Raw genomic sequence first — 15093 nt, 5'->3', positions numbered from 1 at the left:
AAAATCTGAAAGAGGATGTGATGACCACAAAGGGTCAAAATGGCTTCATCAAGAATGCGTCAGTCTGGACCGTCTAATTTATCAACTGATTGCACGTTGTCATAGATCATTTTCCAGTTCTTTCACATGTGTACATCTTGGCGCTCCATGAGCACTATAAAATTCCAGAGAATGGAGACTGTTTTATTTTTCAAGACTCAGTTTGTATTACTCCTCCAAGGAGCTTACTTGGGGCCATAATGAACTATTCTCTTAACATTTAACATTGTAAATGTCCATGATCATGACTTATTCTCTGTGTCAGAGCCCTTGGCTTTCATTTTAGGGAAGTTACTTAACTTTTCTGAGCTTGTTTCTTCATCTGTGAAATGAAGACAATAAGATATCTCCCATGTGTTTTGTGGGTTATTGTGAGAGAAAGTACTTTGTGAATCTTGCAGTATTTTATAAACACTGAGAGTGGGAAGTTATAATGACAAGTTAGGGAATTGGATGTCAATAAACTCATTCTTAAAGTATATTCATTGGGTGATTAATCATGTACTGTCTGGGGACAATTCTTCCATTTCTGTATTGACCTGTTATTTGTCACTTGGGTAATTATGTAACACTTCACATATTTATATTGCATCTCTCTAACTAAATTGTAAAATTCATGAGGCAAGGATCAATCAATCAATTAATTAACAGGCATTTGTTAAGCACCTACAATGATTGCTTTATGCACTCACACTATAGCACTATGTGACCTGTTGTGGGTACTCAGCAACTATTTGTTGATTGATAATGTAATAAATAATAAGTTATAATATTAGAAATGATAATTTACATAGTACCTTTAGGATTTGCAAGGGCTTTAAAATATCGTCTTGTTTTATCTTCATAACTCTGGGAAATAGGAGCTAATATTCTCCCCATTTTATAGATGAAGCAACCGAGGCAGACAGAGGTCAAGTAGCTTGACCAGGGTCATATAGCTAGAAAGTGTCTGAGGTCGGATTTGAACACAGATCCTCCTGATTTGAGTCTAGCACTGTACCGTTCCACTTGACTGCCTCCTAACCAGCTTCCTCCTTCTTACACCCCTTTCTCAGGAATTGATACTCTAATCAACATTACCTTCATCACTGTGAAGGGCATGACCTTCTATTGTCCTATGACTCAGTTCAGAATCCCTGTGATTCTGAGTTATGGGTTGCTTACACTAAAGCTCCTTTCTCTGACTACCACTGTGCTTTCTTCTACCCCTCCATAGCAGACCCTTTCTTCTGGTGTTTATATTTCATTCTTTCCAATCCTTCTATCATTCTTTCTTGAACCCCTGGCCTTTTGTTAATGTATCAGGGGACTGACCAATGAGAGAGCTCCATCTGCAGAGCATGGACAGTATGTTCAACCTACCTGGTAGCCCACTGGAGAGCTTGCTTTCAGAAAGGCACGAAGGGTCCTGTTCTCTAATTTGTAGCATGTGTAGACATTCTATGACTGGTTTCAGCCATCTCACTATGTGGTAAAGAGTCAGAGCTTTGATTGGCTGCTGTACCTGAACTGGGATTCATGGCAAGGGCACTAACTAGACAGGAAAGAGAGAGAGAGAGAGAGAGAGAGAGAGAGAGAGAGAGAGAGAGAGAGAGAGAGAGAGAGACAGACACACACACACACAGAGACACAGAGAGAGACACAGAGACAGAGAGAGACAGAGAGAGACAGAGACAGAGACACAGACACAGAGAGACAGAGACAGAGACACACAGAGAGAGACAGAGAAAGAGACAGAGAGGAGAGAGAGACACACAGAGAGACAGAAAGAGAGAGGGAAAGAGAGAGAGAGAAAGACAGACAGACAGACATGGGAGAGGCAGAAAGAAACACCTCTAAGTGGGGAGAGACTTTGGGCCCTCTGAGGGCCAACGTATGGCTCATGAATATGGGCCTCTGTAGTTTGCCTCTTGTACTTGCTCTTTCCTGATTTTAGATGAAAAGAGCATTGGAGATGGTTATGACCTAGAGAATTTTCAAAGATCAGAACAGTGAATCACCAGAGGTCTGGGAGTTAGAGTCTGTGCCAGATTTTGTACTGAGACAATGAGGAAAAATATCCTGAGTGACTTGTTCAATCTAGCATAGATTGAAGGAAGCACTGACTATGCTGCATTTAGAAGTGATCTGGTGGGGCTAATGTCTTGTAGCAACCACTTTGAGTTTGAACCCACTACACTCATGAATGGTGGGGGAATAAGGGCAAATATGCCCCAAGGTGTTGAGGGGGAATTTCTGTTCTTGCTATATATTTGTAGTGAATATCCCTTTGTGAAAGATAATTGAAATTTGTTGGTTAAAATGAAATTGGAGTACTAATCACTGGTATTTAACATTGATGATACCCTGGAATGGGGCTTGAGCCAATGACATCAGAGAAGAGATGCCTCCAGTCTCTTAGGGGGTTCCTCTAGAAACTTGAAGGGAAGACACCATGCTCAGTGACATCAGTGTGTGAGGTGGGATTAGTATTCTCAGATTTTCAGGAAGACTATATTAAAAAACGCCTGTCTTTATTAAATCTGTGCCCTGCCTCTAGGGAATTACTTTGTATGTAATCTGTAATTTTTATGTGAGTACATTTTGTTTCCTATCAATAGAATATTATTTCCTTGATATCTTTAGCACTTAACACAGTTCTCAGTACATAGTAGGTGCTTAATAAATGCTCATTAAATTTAATTAATGCCTAGTTTATTTATTTTGCAACTTCCCTTCTCTCCTCAGCTCCAAGTCAGTGGGGCTGGCACATAGAGAAGGTACTCAAATGAAAACTTGCTGAATTGTAGTGAATTGATTTAGAGATGGGGCAACTTTTCCTGAGGCTGTCCAGCCTCCCTATATCCACAGACTTCCTTCCTCTCTGCTTCCTTGCCCTCCCCTATGAAAAGACAACCTTAGCAGGGTTACTTCTAGAGCACAAACCCCATTGCTTGGGGATGGATTTTCCCACTGGGCATGTTCCCTGCTTCCATACATAAGACACAGCACTACTAACAGCTGTTGTGGCCATATAATTAACCATTAACTCTATTTTCAGTGACAGGAACATACTCTTAGTCATTAGTAAAGCTGTCAAGAGTTAGAAGAAGACCTTCTTTCTCCTCTTCCTTTCCTGAGCTTTTTCTGGGTAGCTAAGTAACAATTTCTCACTAATCTCTGTGAAACAGGAAGAAATATAAAGTCAAGGAAAGAAAACTTTCTACCTTTGTTCTTTTCTGAAAGTAGCTGGGAAGACACGTTGGTGCAGTGGGAAAGAACAGTGGTTTGAGACACAGCTCTGCCTCTGTAACCTTGATCAATTCACTGGACCTTGGAGGTCCAGTTTCCTCAACTGTAAAACAGAACTAATCATACATGATTCACCTCTGGGGAACCAATCGGGTAGCAGGGGCTCACGTAAGCGCCCTGTTTAAAAAGATCTGAGTCAATCAGAACCCTTTCATTGGCTTTTGTATTTGGTTGATTGAGTTGACTGTCAACCTTGACAGTCTTTCTAGAGTACCTGAGAAAGTATAGATAATTCCCTACTATAATGTGAACAGACATTCTATCAAGATCTCTTGCATAATAGCTTTTCCAAGTCATTTATGCAACATCTAAATTAAAAAAAAAGCCTGAGAGAAAAATGGTAAATACATCCAAGCATATTCAAAAAGAGCCATTTAAAGTCTAATTTTTAAAGAAACAAAACAACCATTTCAACCCTTCTCTCCTGCAAACCAGAGCTCTTTCAGCAATAATATGACATGACAAGAATAACTCTGGTAAATAGAACTATATGTTGAATTCTCCCTGGGGATCATCTGCATCAACTATAATGATTTCTCAAAAGTATTTTTCAGGAGCAGAGAATATCATTATGTTGTCATGTCAGTGACACTGCAGATATACTTCAGGACGCTCTTTCATTCCAAGCCTCTGTTTCCAGACACTTAAAACTTTTGGAAAGTTGTATTTTTTGAAAGTTAGTTCCAACTTACTGCATCACAAGTTATTAATGAGTCTGAAGATGAATTTGGAGAGAAGTTACCATCCTGCATCCAGTACCTGAAGATGATTACCTTTTTTTATTGAATTGTTAGCAGAATCTCTTTGTCTATGTTTTCTGGGTCAATGTTATCTAATATTTCACTGACTGGTGAAGAAAATTGGATAATGAGGTCAGAAACTGATTTGCTTCTGAATTTTCAGAAAGTGTCATTCAGTACTCTTATTTTATATTTTAATTCATCCAGAAATATTTGCTGAGCTCCTATTGGGGTGAGGCCACATGTGACCCTCTAGGTCCTAAAGTGCAGCCCTTTGAATGAATCCAAACTTCACAAAACAAATCTCCTTAAGAAAAGAGGGATAAGCAGTGAGGAAGCCAAAAGAAGAATGAGATATGGTCCTCATCCTCAAGGAGCTTGCAGTCCAAGACTAACACTGGTCTTATCAGACTTATTAGTGAGTTATCAAGATGCCACTTTGTGACTTCATCCTTGAAAGCCCAGTTCTTTTGCTTCTATCCAGCATAACCTCTGGTTTCTCTCAATATCTATAGCATTTAATATGTAAAGCATTTTGTAAACCCTTAGTCCTGTACAAATGTCAACAGTTATTATTATTTGTCCCATTCAGACAGCACTTGGCACAAATTACTTTGAGAGGCAGTGTGGCATAACTGGACATGGAGTCAAGTGACCTAGGTGGTGCTGTTTCTATGATAGGCAAGTCACTGAAACAGTTTTCTTCTCTATTGAATGTACGTAATAACAGCTGCACCCAACTCACAGGCCTGTTGTGAGGAAAGGACTTGGTAAATCTTTAACTGCTGTAAAAATGTCAGTTATTATTTTAAAAGGCTTTATTAAATATGAATCATGGATGACCAAGGCCCATTCAAAACAATAACACTATACCCCAGTACAGAACTACTCCCTAGCTGTCAAGGTGGCTGTGTTGGTTTGTTGTTGGATCTTTGTGGAATTTCGATATATGTGTGAAACACAACTGAACAAAAATCCTTGTGTGGTTACCCTGGTGGATTAGTTTTTTGAAGGTTACTATTTGTCTCTTTTCAAGAAAGGAATCGAGTCTAAAGAGAAAAAGCGGGGGTAGGTAGCAGACTTAGAACAATCTCTCTGGCTTTTCTGCTTTGGGATTCAGGAAAAATAATCAGAAAAGAGTGGCCAGAGGATTACTAGAATGTTTGATCCAAGAAGGACCTTAGAGATGCTATACAATCCAACTTCCTTATTTAACAGATTAAGTCTCACGTTACATGGGGATCTGAGGCCCAAAATGATTTAGTAGCTTACTTCAAGGTCATACAACCACAAAAGGTTGGAGGTGGCCCTACAGTCTTGGTCTTCTGACTCTTTGCACAGTGTTATTGCCATAAAGCTGAAGCATAAAGTTGTCTAAAGCTGAAAAGCAATTGTAAGCCTTTTTGGTTATCGCATTTTCTGTGAGATTTTTAGGGAGTCTGCCTGGGGCTTCAAAGTATCCTGTTAATGGGCCACAGTACAAAACCTCAGAATCTTGGAGAAGGAGGAGCCCATCAAGTACAGCCTATATTTGGACATCCCTTCTATAGCATCCTGGATGTGTGTGTGTGTGTGTGTGTGTTTGAGAGAGAGAGAGAGAGAGAGAGGAGAAGAGAAAAGATGGAGGGAGAGGTTTCCATCATCTCTTGAGGCAGCCCCCTTTTGGACTTCTGTAATTTTTAAGAAGTGTTTTTTTCTTCCTTCCATTAAAGCTTAAACGTGCCTTTTCATAATGAATGCTTCTTGCTCTTGGTCTGCCTTCTGGGAGCAGTAGAGACTATGTTCGTATTATCCTTATCATCCTACTTTGGATGGTAGTTTAATGCCTGTCCTTCCAAAAATGTGGAGTGACCCGCATTGAGCATAATACTTCATATGTTGGTCTGATCAGAACAGAGTATATACAGCAGATCCACTATGTCTCTTTGTCACGGCACTATTCCTCTTTTTCTTTTTTGAGGGGGGAGGGGGATTAGGAGGGGTGGGACAGGAAGAGAAATGGGTGATTTTATTCACCTGGATCAGTTATTTCATTCAGATGGGGAATTCTCACTGTAGAAACTCCACTACTACAGAGTGCACCTCCTCTGTGGGATGTGAACTCCTCTGTAACATGGAATCTTGGAATAGTCATGGGCTACTAAGATGAAGTGAGTTGCCCTGTGGGCACAAAGCTAGTAGAGGAAGTCCTTAACCTAGGTCTTCCTGACTCCCAGACCAGCTTTCTAGCCATCTGCTATGGTTTTTCTCATGCTTTTCCTAATGCAGTCTAAATTTACCACCCACACTGTGACTCCTGTTCAGCTTGTAAACCACTACAACCTTCTGATCTGTTTCACAACAAGTTTCCTTGCCATTTGTCCCCCATCTTGTACTTGTGAAGTTGTTTTTTGAACCTGTGTAAGACTATATTTATGTCTATTAAGTTTTATCTTATTGGATTCAGCCCCATTCTAGGCTTTTCCTCCCCCAAAGGACAGCAAATGCCTCATGAATTAGCCCATGAGAAGTTTCACAAAGAGGTCTAACTATCTATTTGTGGGGACAGCTTGACCTCCTGTGCTTTGATTTTCTTAGATTTGCTTTTCTCCAAAATGCTCTACTTGGCTGGTTCAAGTCAAGCATCCAGGTAAAGAAAGGCTATCTGTCCTAAACAAAAAGTGAAATGCTTTGGTTTCTTTGCTTCTCCTCTCTTCCTCACCTCAGCACCTATTGATAGATAGCCCCATTGCCGGTTTGCCTGGAGTGTATGTAACTAAGAAATATCAGAGTGGTGGGAGATAGATGGAAAAATTGATTAGTGCAAACCCTTGAGAGCTTTGAATGCCAAGCTAAGGAGTTTGGACTTTATCCAGAAGGTAATGGGGAGCTATTGAAAGTTTTTGATCAAGTGGACAACATGATCAGAGCTGTATTATGGAAAGATTAAAATGGTAGTAGAAAATAAGATCTGATTGGAAGAGTAAGGCACAGAAAGTAGGAAGAGTGGTTCGGTGGGAAGTTTTTGTGATATGCTAAATATATTGAGATCCTAGATTACAGTGGTAGCATTGTGGGTTGAAGGCGGGGGTGGGGGAGGGAGAAGAGGGGAACAGATTCAAAAGATTGAATAGGATTGATGTGATGTGGGAGATACCGAAGAAGGCATATTACATGTTGATATTTTTTCATTCTGTGTTTGTATCTGTGTATGTGAACTCCTAGCATAGAAACTTATTTCATAGATACAGATGTCAGTTCCTCCTTATCTTCTTAGGAAGTTACCTGGGGGACCTGAGAATTCATGTGACTTGCCCATAGTCACACAGCTAATATATGCTAGATTAGATGCAGGACTTAAACCCAGGTGTCCTACATCCTGGGCACTTAATAAATACTTACTGATAGACTGATTGACTGGAGAAACTTAACTATTTCTCTTTGGTTTTCTTTAATATTGTTCCTTTTGGTGCATTTTTAGAGCTTTGTTGTTCAGTCGTATCCAATGTAACCCCATTTGGGGTTTTCTTGGCAGAGATACCAGAGTGGTTTGCCATTTCCTTCTCCAGCTTATTTTACAAATGAGGAAATTGAGGCAAACAGGGTTAAGTGACTTGCCCAGAGTCAGACAGCTAGTGATTTGAAATCAGGAAGATGAGCCTTTTTGATTCCAGAGCTGGTACTCTATCCACAGTACCACCTAGCTGCCCACTTCTAGAGCTTTACTGGGGTGTTTTGGGAGGATCTGGACTTTTCTGGGTCTTAATATGCTGCCATCTTCCCACAGTTCTCTGGTATCTGTACATCTGTGTTTTAACAAAAACATCTGTTAGGTAGAGACCATTGCTGCGGCATTCTTTTGTAAACTCCTCTGGGTTATGAAGTACTTAAGACTTTTTAATCATGAGCTTTTAGTAATAACTTTTGGGGGTTAGAATATATATATGTATATATAATATATAGAATAAGTTATATAATAATCTACTTGCTTCCCTTTTCCCTCTTTCCTGCCAATAATTATTGAACACCTACTATGTGTATGCAAGGTGCTTGTGCGATAGACCTTCAGCAGCCACTGTGATGTTCATTCTGAATGTGATGTTCTTATTCCCACCTCCACAACTTCTGCTGTTCCACCTCTTGAAATGTCTTTCTATCCTTTCAGCCTATCAAGAGCCTGCCTATCTTTTCAGGCAAACTTCCTACCCTGAAACCTTTCCTGATTCTTCTCCAGGGGTGGAGAACCTGTGGCCTCGGGGCCACATGTGGAGCTCTAGGTCCTCAAGTGCAATCCTTTGAATCCAAACTTCACAGAACAAATCCTCTTAAGAAAAGGATTTGTTCTGTAAAACTTAGACTTAGTCAAGAGGCCATACCTGGGGACCTAGAAGGCCACATGTGGCCTCAAGGCTGTAGGTTCCCCACCTCTGCAGTTTAAGCTGACCTTTCCTTTCTCAAAATTCATTTGTTACTTAGCATCAGCACCATTCACCTTTGTTCTGCTTTATTTAATTATTTATTTTTTGGTCCAGATTTATGCTTTCATTCCTGTGGGAGACTCCTGGAGAGGATAGATACTCCCTCCACTGATTCAGATGGATAACAATAGCTAGCACTGATATGGCACCTACTATGTGCTCGTCACTGTGCTAAGTACTTTACAAATATCTCATTGATCCTCACAACTCTGACAGATGGGTGCTATTATTATTCCTATTTTATAGATAAGGAAACTAAGCTAAACAGAGATTAAGTGACTGGCCCAAGGTCACACAGGTAAGAAATGTCTTAGGTTGAACTTGAATACAGAACTTTCTGACGCCAAACCCAATGATCTGTGCCAACTAGCTGCCAGATTAGCAACTGTTGTACAATTTATAGTCCTAACAAGCCTCCTGGGGCCCCTGAAGTTTAAGTGATTTGCTCTGTGGCACATAGTCAACATATATCAGAGGTCAAAATGGCAGCAAGGTCTTCCTGACGCAGTCTGGCTCTAATACACCACATTTTCTATGTAACTGTCCTTTAATTGTTCTATGAATCTCCCAAACTAAAATGTAAGTTTCCTTTTTTATTCATAGCATCCAAAATAAGCTCCACTTTAACCCAGCACAGGACTAGGCACAGAGAAGGTGCTCAGTTAATGAAATGAATTGAAGGTAAAAGAAGAGAAAAGAATTCAGTAATGATGGCAGGAGGCTGACATCATTCCATTACTATGGAGCAGTGCATAGAGGGAACATTTTACCCATCTAAAAATTTATCATATTGTCTTCCAATAAAGTCAAGAGTTTAATCTTTCAATAGGCACAACATGCAATGAATAAAGTGCCATAATTATTATTAGCATTTTCCTACTAACAGATTTTAGAAGCTGTTTCCATATCAAGTAGATCAACCTTTCTGTTGTCATAGAGACAAAGATCTTTATATAACTATGGGCAAGGTGAGAGTTTTTTTCTTTCCCTCTAGTTGCCTGGAGCTAATGAGAAAAGAAGGAAAAATTTAGAATCAAATCTCTTATGAGCTACAAGTTAACCTGTTCCCCCTAATTAAAATGAACTAGAATCTGGGAAGCCATTTCTTGGTATCACACTAGAGGAATCTCTAAACTCTATTTTTGTATTTCAAATACTTAGAACTTAAGTAAAATATGAAAGGGAAAGCAAAGACTTGAAAGCTACCATTTAAAATATTTGTAAGCAGTTAGCTTATCTCAGTGATGATATTCTGATCTGAATACATTTTTAGCACCTCATTGTTGTTGAGTCCTTTGATTCTACTAAGGCCTGAAGTAATTAAGACACATAAAAATTTATTGAGACGTATATTTTCTCTACCACATATATCTTCTAAGGGAACTTCCCCCTCCCTCCCAATATCCTTCAACCCAATAATTATTCTGCCCAAATAACGTAATGGGTATAATGCTAAAAACCCTGATTTCTGAATCAGGAGACCTGGCCCATGCTGCCTGTTTTGTGAACTTGGATAACAATAAAAGTGGTTCATATATTCATGTTGTAGACTTTGCAGTACATTTTGTCTCTGTGAGAAATTCAGCGGCTCCAGTGATGCTATGAAGAAAACTGAGTCCACAGGACATTTAAAAAGTAGAACTGAACTGCTAACAGAATGGGAAAGAATAACCCCCTGGGAGCATGGAGGGAGTGAGATGGAGCAGAGGTTGGACTGTCTAAATGGGAATAATCACCATCCAGAAGTTCTTCCCAAGGGCAAAGTCAGGCACAGGCCAAAAGGAGAAAGGGTTGGCTGCTTTTCCTCCACCCCCACCCCACCCAAATCTTCTGTAGACTTTGTATGTACTTCCATCCCTGCCCAGAATGGAGCATTCCTGCTTCAGATGCCCACTGGATTTAGCTTCTCCACTGGAAGCTTTGGGGCCTCTCTAATTCTTGTACAGATGAAACCTGCCTGTAGATAGATCAATCAATCGATATCGTTGCCTATATATATTGATAGATTTATCTAGGTATCTATACCTATATCACTTTAAAATTTATAAAGGACTTTATTCACAAAAATGCCAAGTGTTATTTGCTTAATTTTACAGGTGAGAAAAAGATTTAAAGTATTTGAGGAAGCTGCTGACTCCTATAGCTAGTAAGCAGGATTTCAAAAAAACCCGATAAAACTCAACTCAAATGCCACCTCCTACATGAAGTATTTCCTTGCCACCCTCTGTCCCCCATCAATTACCTTGAATATATTTATATGTGTATAAATGTCAGTGTAGTATAGTGTGTAAAAACTGATCTGACAGCCAGGAGGACCTTGTTCCATGTTTCACCTCTGACACAGAGTGGCTGTGTGACCTTGGGCAAGTCATTTGACTTCTTAGTGTTCTAGGCAATAATCTTTAAAACAACCCATCAGAGAAGGCACTGGTCAAGGAAGTTTTTCTGTTCAGGAGTTCCCTATACTGATGAAATCAGAGGTCTAGCTCCTATTCCTATAAATCTAGGTCCTATCCCTATATATTTTCATTCTCTCTCTCTCTCTCTCTCTCTCTCTCTCTCTCTCTCTCTCTCTCTCTTCCTTCCTTCCTCATTGAATGTAAATTCCTGTAGGCTAGTGACTCATTTTATTTTTTGTTTTTCTATTGTCAGTTTCTGACAGTTCCTGCTGCACACACAGTAGTCACTTTATGAATGATTGTGTCAGTCAAATTGATTGATAAGTGGCAAACTGTCCAGAGTGGGCATAAATAGGAGGCTGAAGGGCCTTGAGTTAATGCCATATGAGAATCAGTTGAAAGAACAAGAGATGTTTAGCCTGGAGAAGTCTTAGGGGGAAGAAATGTTAGCAGTCTTCAAGGATCTGAAGGGTTGTCACCTGGAAAAATCACCAGACTTGTTCTGTTTGGCCCTAGAGGGCATAATTACTTGCCAAAGTTGGAAATTGCAAACAGGCAGTTAAAGACTTGAGATTAGGGTTAAAGACTAGTTAAAGACTTGAGAACTGTAAAAAGTCTTTGAGACAATTAGAGTTAACTCAGAGTGGTATGGGTTGCCTCTGGAGGGGGTGGGTTCTTTAAGAAAAAGTGGATAACCATTTATTAATGTTGAAGAAGGCATTTCTTTTTTCAGGTTTGTCTTGAGCAAGGTAACTCGTAAGACCTTTTCAAGCTTTAGAGTATATCTATGCTATATGAACTGGAAGAGATAAGGAGGTCTTCCAAAGGGCATTCACTGGGTAGTGTATTTCTCTCTTATCCTATCTGAGAAGGATGTAATTTATTTAAAGATTAAATTTAAAACACACACCTTCCCTCACTTTTTTTGAGGGAGGAATGGAGCAGAGATCTGGTGTTGCATTTAATACAGTTGTGCCTCCACTCCCCTAAAATACCTCTACACATATGTCCCAAATTTCCTGGATAGGGACAAAACCAAGCCTTTCTGTCTGTGCTGATAATTGCCAGGAGTGGGGAACTTGCAGCTTTGAGGTCACATGTGTCCTTTTAGGTCCTTGAGTGCAACCTTTTGACTGAGTTCAAGTTTTACAGAACAAATCCTTTTCTTAAGGGGATTTGTTCTGGGAAGTTTGAATTCAGTCAAAGGGTCACACTTGAGTATCTAGAGGGCCACAAGTGACCTTGAGGCGACAGGTTCCCCACCCTTGGTAGACTAAGCTATAAAATATCACTGGGAAAAGTTACTTTCTAGTGACTTAAATCCATTCTGAAAGGGTGAAATGCTATAAAAATAATTTTCAGAGAGTAGGCTTGAATAGGGAGATGGAAAAAAATCAGAAAGACATTGAGGAAAGGGGTCCCATAGGGAAAGGGTGCTTTAAGGCAAACTTGAGTTGAAGCAGGAGGGAGTTGAGGACAGATTATGCTGATATCTGGCCTTGGAGAAATTGGATGGTAAATGTGGCCAGCCTTCTTTGTTATTTTAATCAATGATATCCTTCCCAATCTATCCCCATGTTTCCTTTTCAACTAAGTCCTAGCTGGACCAAGTTACTAGGAGGAAGGTTTGAACCTGGTGTCCTGTGCAGCGGGGCTGGTACTTACAACCACCCCCAATAACTGATATCCTGGCACACAAAATTGGAGGAGGTGGTGGTGAAGCTAGATTCTCTCCCCAAAAGATAAAGGCTGGGCAAGCAAAAGGGGTGGGATGAATTGGGAGGTTTTCACATCACTTAGAATAGGAAGGGACCTACCTTTGGGCCTGGTGTCCCTGAAAGAGGAGAAAGTTGCTGTGCAGAGTAAATCAGGGATAAGACCTAGGTCATCTGGTTTTAATCTAGTCCTCATTTTACACAGGAGGAAACTGAGGCCCAAGGAAGCTAAGTGACTTTCTTGTTCATAGTCACCCAGGGAGCAAGTGGCTGAGCCAGGTCCTCTGAGTCCAATCTGCTCATTCTTTACTTCTGGGGAGCTGATAGGGACAGGAGGACCAAGGCAGGGCTGGCACCTCCACCGGGAGGCAGGTCTTCATCTCCCCTCTCCCCCTTTCCTTCCTCTCCCCTCCCCAGGGCTGCCCGCTGACGTTACTCACAGCCTGGTGAAGCCAGGGCCCGCGTCTGGGCAGCGCAGGGCGCCGTCGGGGCTGCAGCTGCAGAAGTCGGGACAGTGCGTCCTCGTAGGCAGAGGCCACAGCAGGAGCAGCAGCAGCAGAGCCCGTAGCAGCCTTGCCATGGTCAGCGGCCGCCCCATGGTCAGGCTCAGAGCCTTACACCCATGGTCTGCGCTGCGTGAACAGAGCCTGCAGTCTGGGACCCTCCTCCACTCCGATCCGGACTCCAGGGGGGAAGGCGACTTCTCCCTTGCCTCCTGTGCTCCTGGCTTCTCTGGTCCCGGTGTGTCTGTGTGCCTCAGTCAGGCCTCCCTCCACCCTCCAATCCGAGGGATCACCAGTTTCTGCCTTGGACTGGGACCTTGCCCGATGTCGATGTCCCAGCTTCATTCCTCTCAGCCCCTCCCCACTTCGCTCCACCTCTCCTCCGAGCAGGTTCCTAGGAAGCCCAGAGTGGTCCTGGTTATGGGAAACACCCCAGGGTCATGGAATGAGAACTGGACGAAGTCTGGAGACCTCTTTTCTTGTTCTTACCTTGACATTGGCTAGTTTTGTGATCTTGAGAAGTAGCATAAAGTTTCGCTACCCTCTGAATCTCAGCTTCCTCATATGTGGAATAGGGATAGTAACACCCTCCAACCCTGAGGATTAAAGAGGGTTATGAAATTGACGGCACTTTAAGAATGGGACCTTGAACGGGAGCAAGATCTCCCAGTGACTATAAGATAGCGCTCTCACTTGCCCTGAATGTAACGGCTCTCCCTTCCCCTCCTTTTTCTCAAAGAAAAGGATTGCTTTCTAAGCTTGAAAATGGAGAGATCCACAACCCTCGGGGATCCTAGAAGGCTGGGAAAAGAGAGGCAGACTTGGAGGCTTAGGGACTGGAGAAGTGCTTAGTATGTTTTAGTATGTTCAGTATGTTTTATGTTTATGCAAAGCATAGTCTACTAGATGATACAAGAAAGTGTATGTTAAAGACAAAGGGGAGTCAGGTAACTTGCTGTGAGAAACCTGAGGAGGGAGATAATGACAATGTCTCCTATAGTTTTCAAAACACTTGATTCTCATGACAAATGGTAGTCAGAATAGGTATCCCCAGTTTATAAATGCAGAAACTGAGGCTCAGAGATTTGAAGGTCAAGGTTATGGATCTAGTAAACGAGAACCACAGAACTCTCAATTCCTAACCCAATACTTTGGGCATTATACCATAGTGGGCCTCTTATTCTAATGCAAACAGATTTTTGCCTTAGTTCATTTGTGGAATGTATGCTGGGTCATGTAGTCCTTTAGTATGTAAGTATATAAATGCTTATAAGTGGATCTGGCTGTGGTTCTATTGATGTGTGTGCTTTCCTCCCCTGCCATTCTGTATCTGGTGTCTTGGAATAGTTTTTTCCTTTATTGATTGTTGATCATGTTACTTAATTGGTAGATTAGAGGTACACATACAGATGTTTATCAAGATTTTAGCAAAGTAGTTGATAACAGTACAATAGATAAAAGTAAAATAAGATTGATTTGGAATTGCTATAATGGCTAGATGCTAATGGTTTAATGTCAGCTTCAAAGGAGGTCTACAGTGCAGTGCATCAGGGATCTATGCTTGGGTCTGTGCTATTTTACGTTATCATCAATCTTTTAGATAGTTATGTGATTCTCTTAATGCTGCGTAAAATTGCCTTAGCTTTTTTTTGCTCATGATATCAGTTTGAACTCATATGAAGTTTTAATCTGCTAAAGTCCCAAAATCTTTTTCAGAGGAATTGATGTCTAGTCAATGACCCTCTCCCTCTCATTTTGTATTTGTGAAATTGACTTTTTTGAACCCAAGTGTAAAATTTGACATTAGTCTCTATAAAATTTCATCTTATTACATTTAACCTGAGGTTCTACTCTGCCAAGACCTTTTTGAATTCTTGGTATCATCCAAAGAATTGGTTTTGTGTCATCTGCAAATTTGACAAGCATGACTCCTATGCCTTAATCTTAAT

General features: G+C 40.9%; 1 protein-coding gene across 9 annotated transcripts in view; it reads right to left on the bottom strand.

Annotated features, from left to right (window-relative positions):
• The window catches only part of LHCGR (luteinizing hormone/choriogonadotropin receptor), an 84118-nt gene extending 69999 nt beyond the window's left edge, over positions 1-14119 (bottom strand). For all 9 annotated transcript variants that reach the window (XM_072635624.1, XM_072635615.1, XM_072635619.1 and 6 more), the window contains exon 1: positions 13082-14119. In XM_072635624.1, coding sequence (XP_072491725.1) covers positions 13082-13239 — 158 coding nt within the window. In that variant the 5' untranslated portion in view covers positions 13240-14119. The remainder of the gene's footprint in view (positions 1-13081) is intronic.
• Positions 14120-15093: the final 974 nt, after the last annotated feature.

This window comes from Notamacropus eugenii, chromosome 1, assembly GCF_028372415.1.
Source record: "Notamacropus eugenii isolate mMacEug1 chromosome 1, mMacEug1.pri_v2, whole genome shotgun sequence".
NCBI classification, from domain to species: domain Eukaryota; kingdom Metazoa; phylum Chordata; class Mammalia; order Diprotodontia; family Macropodidae; genus Notamacropus; species Notamacropus eugenii.
The sequence above is the reverse complement of the archived record's forward strand: the minus strand, read 5'-3'. Positions and strand labels throughout refer to the sequence as shown.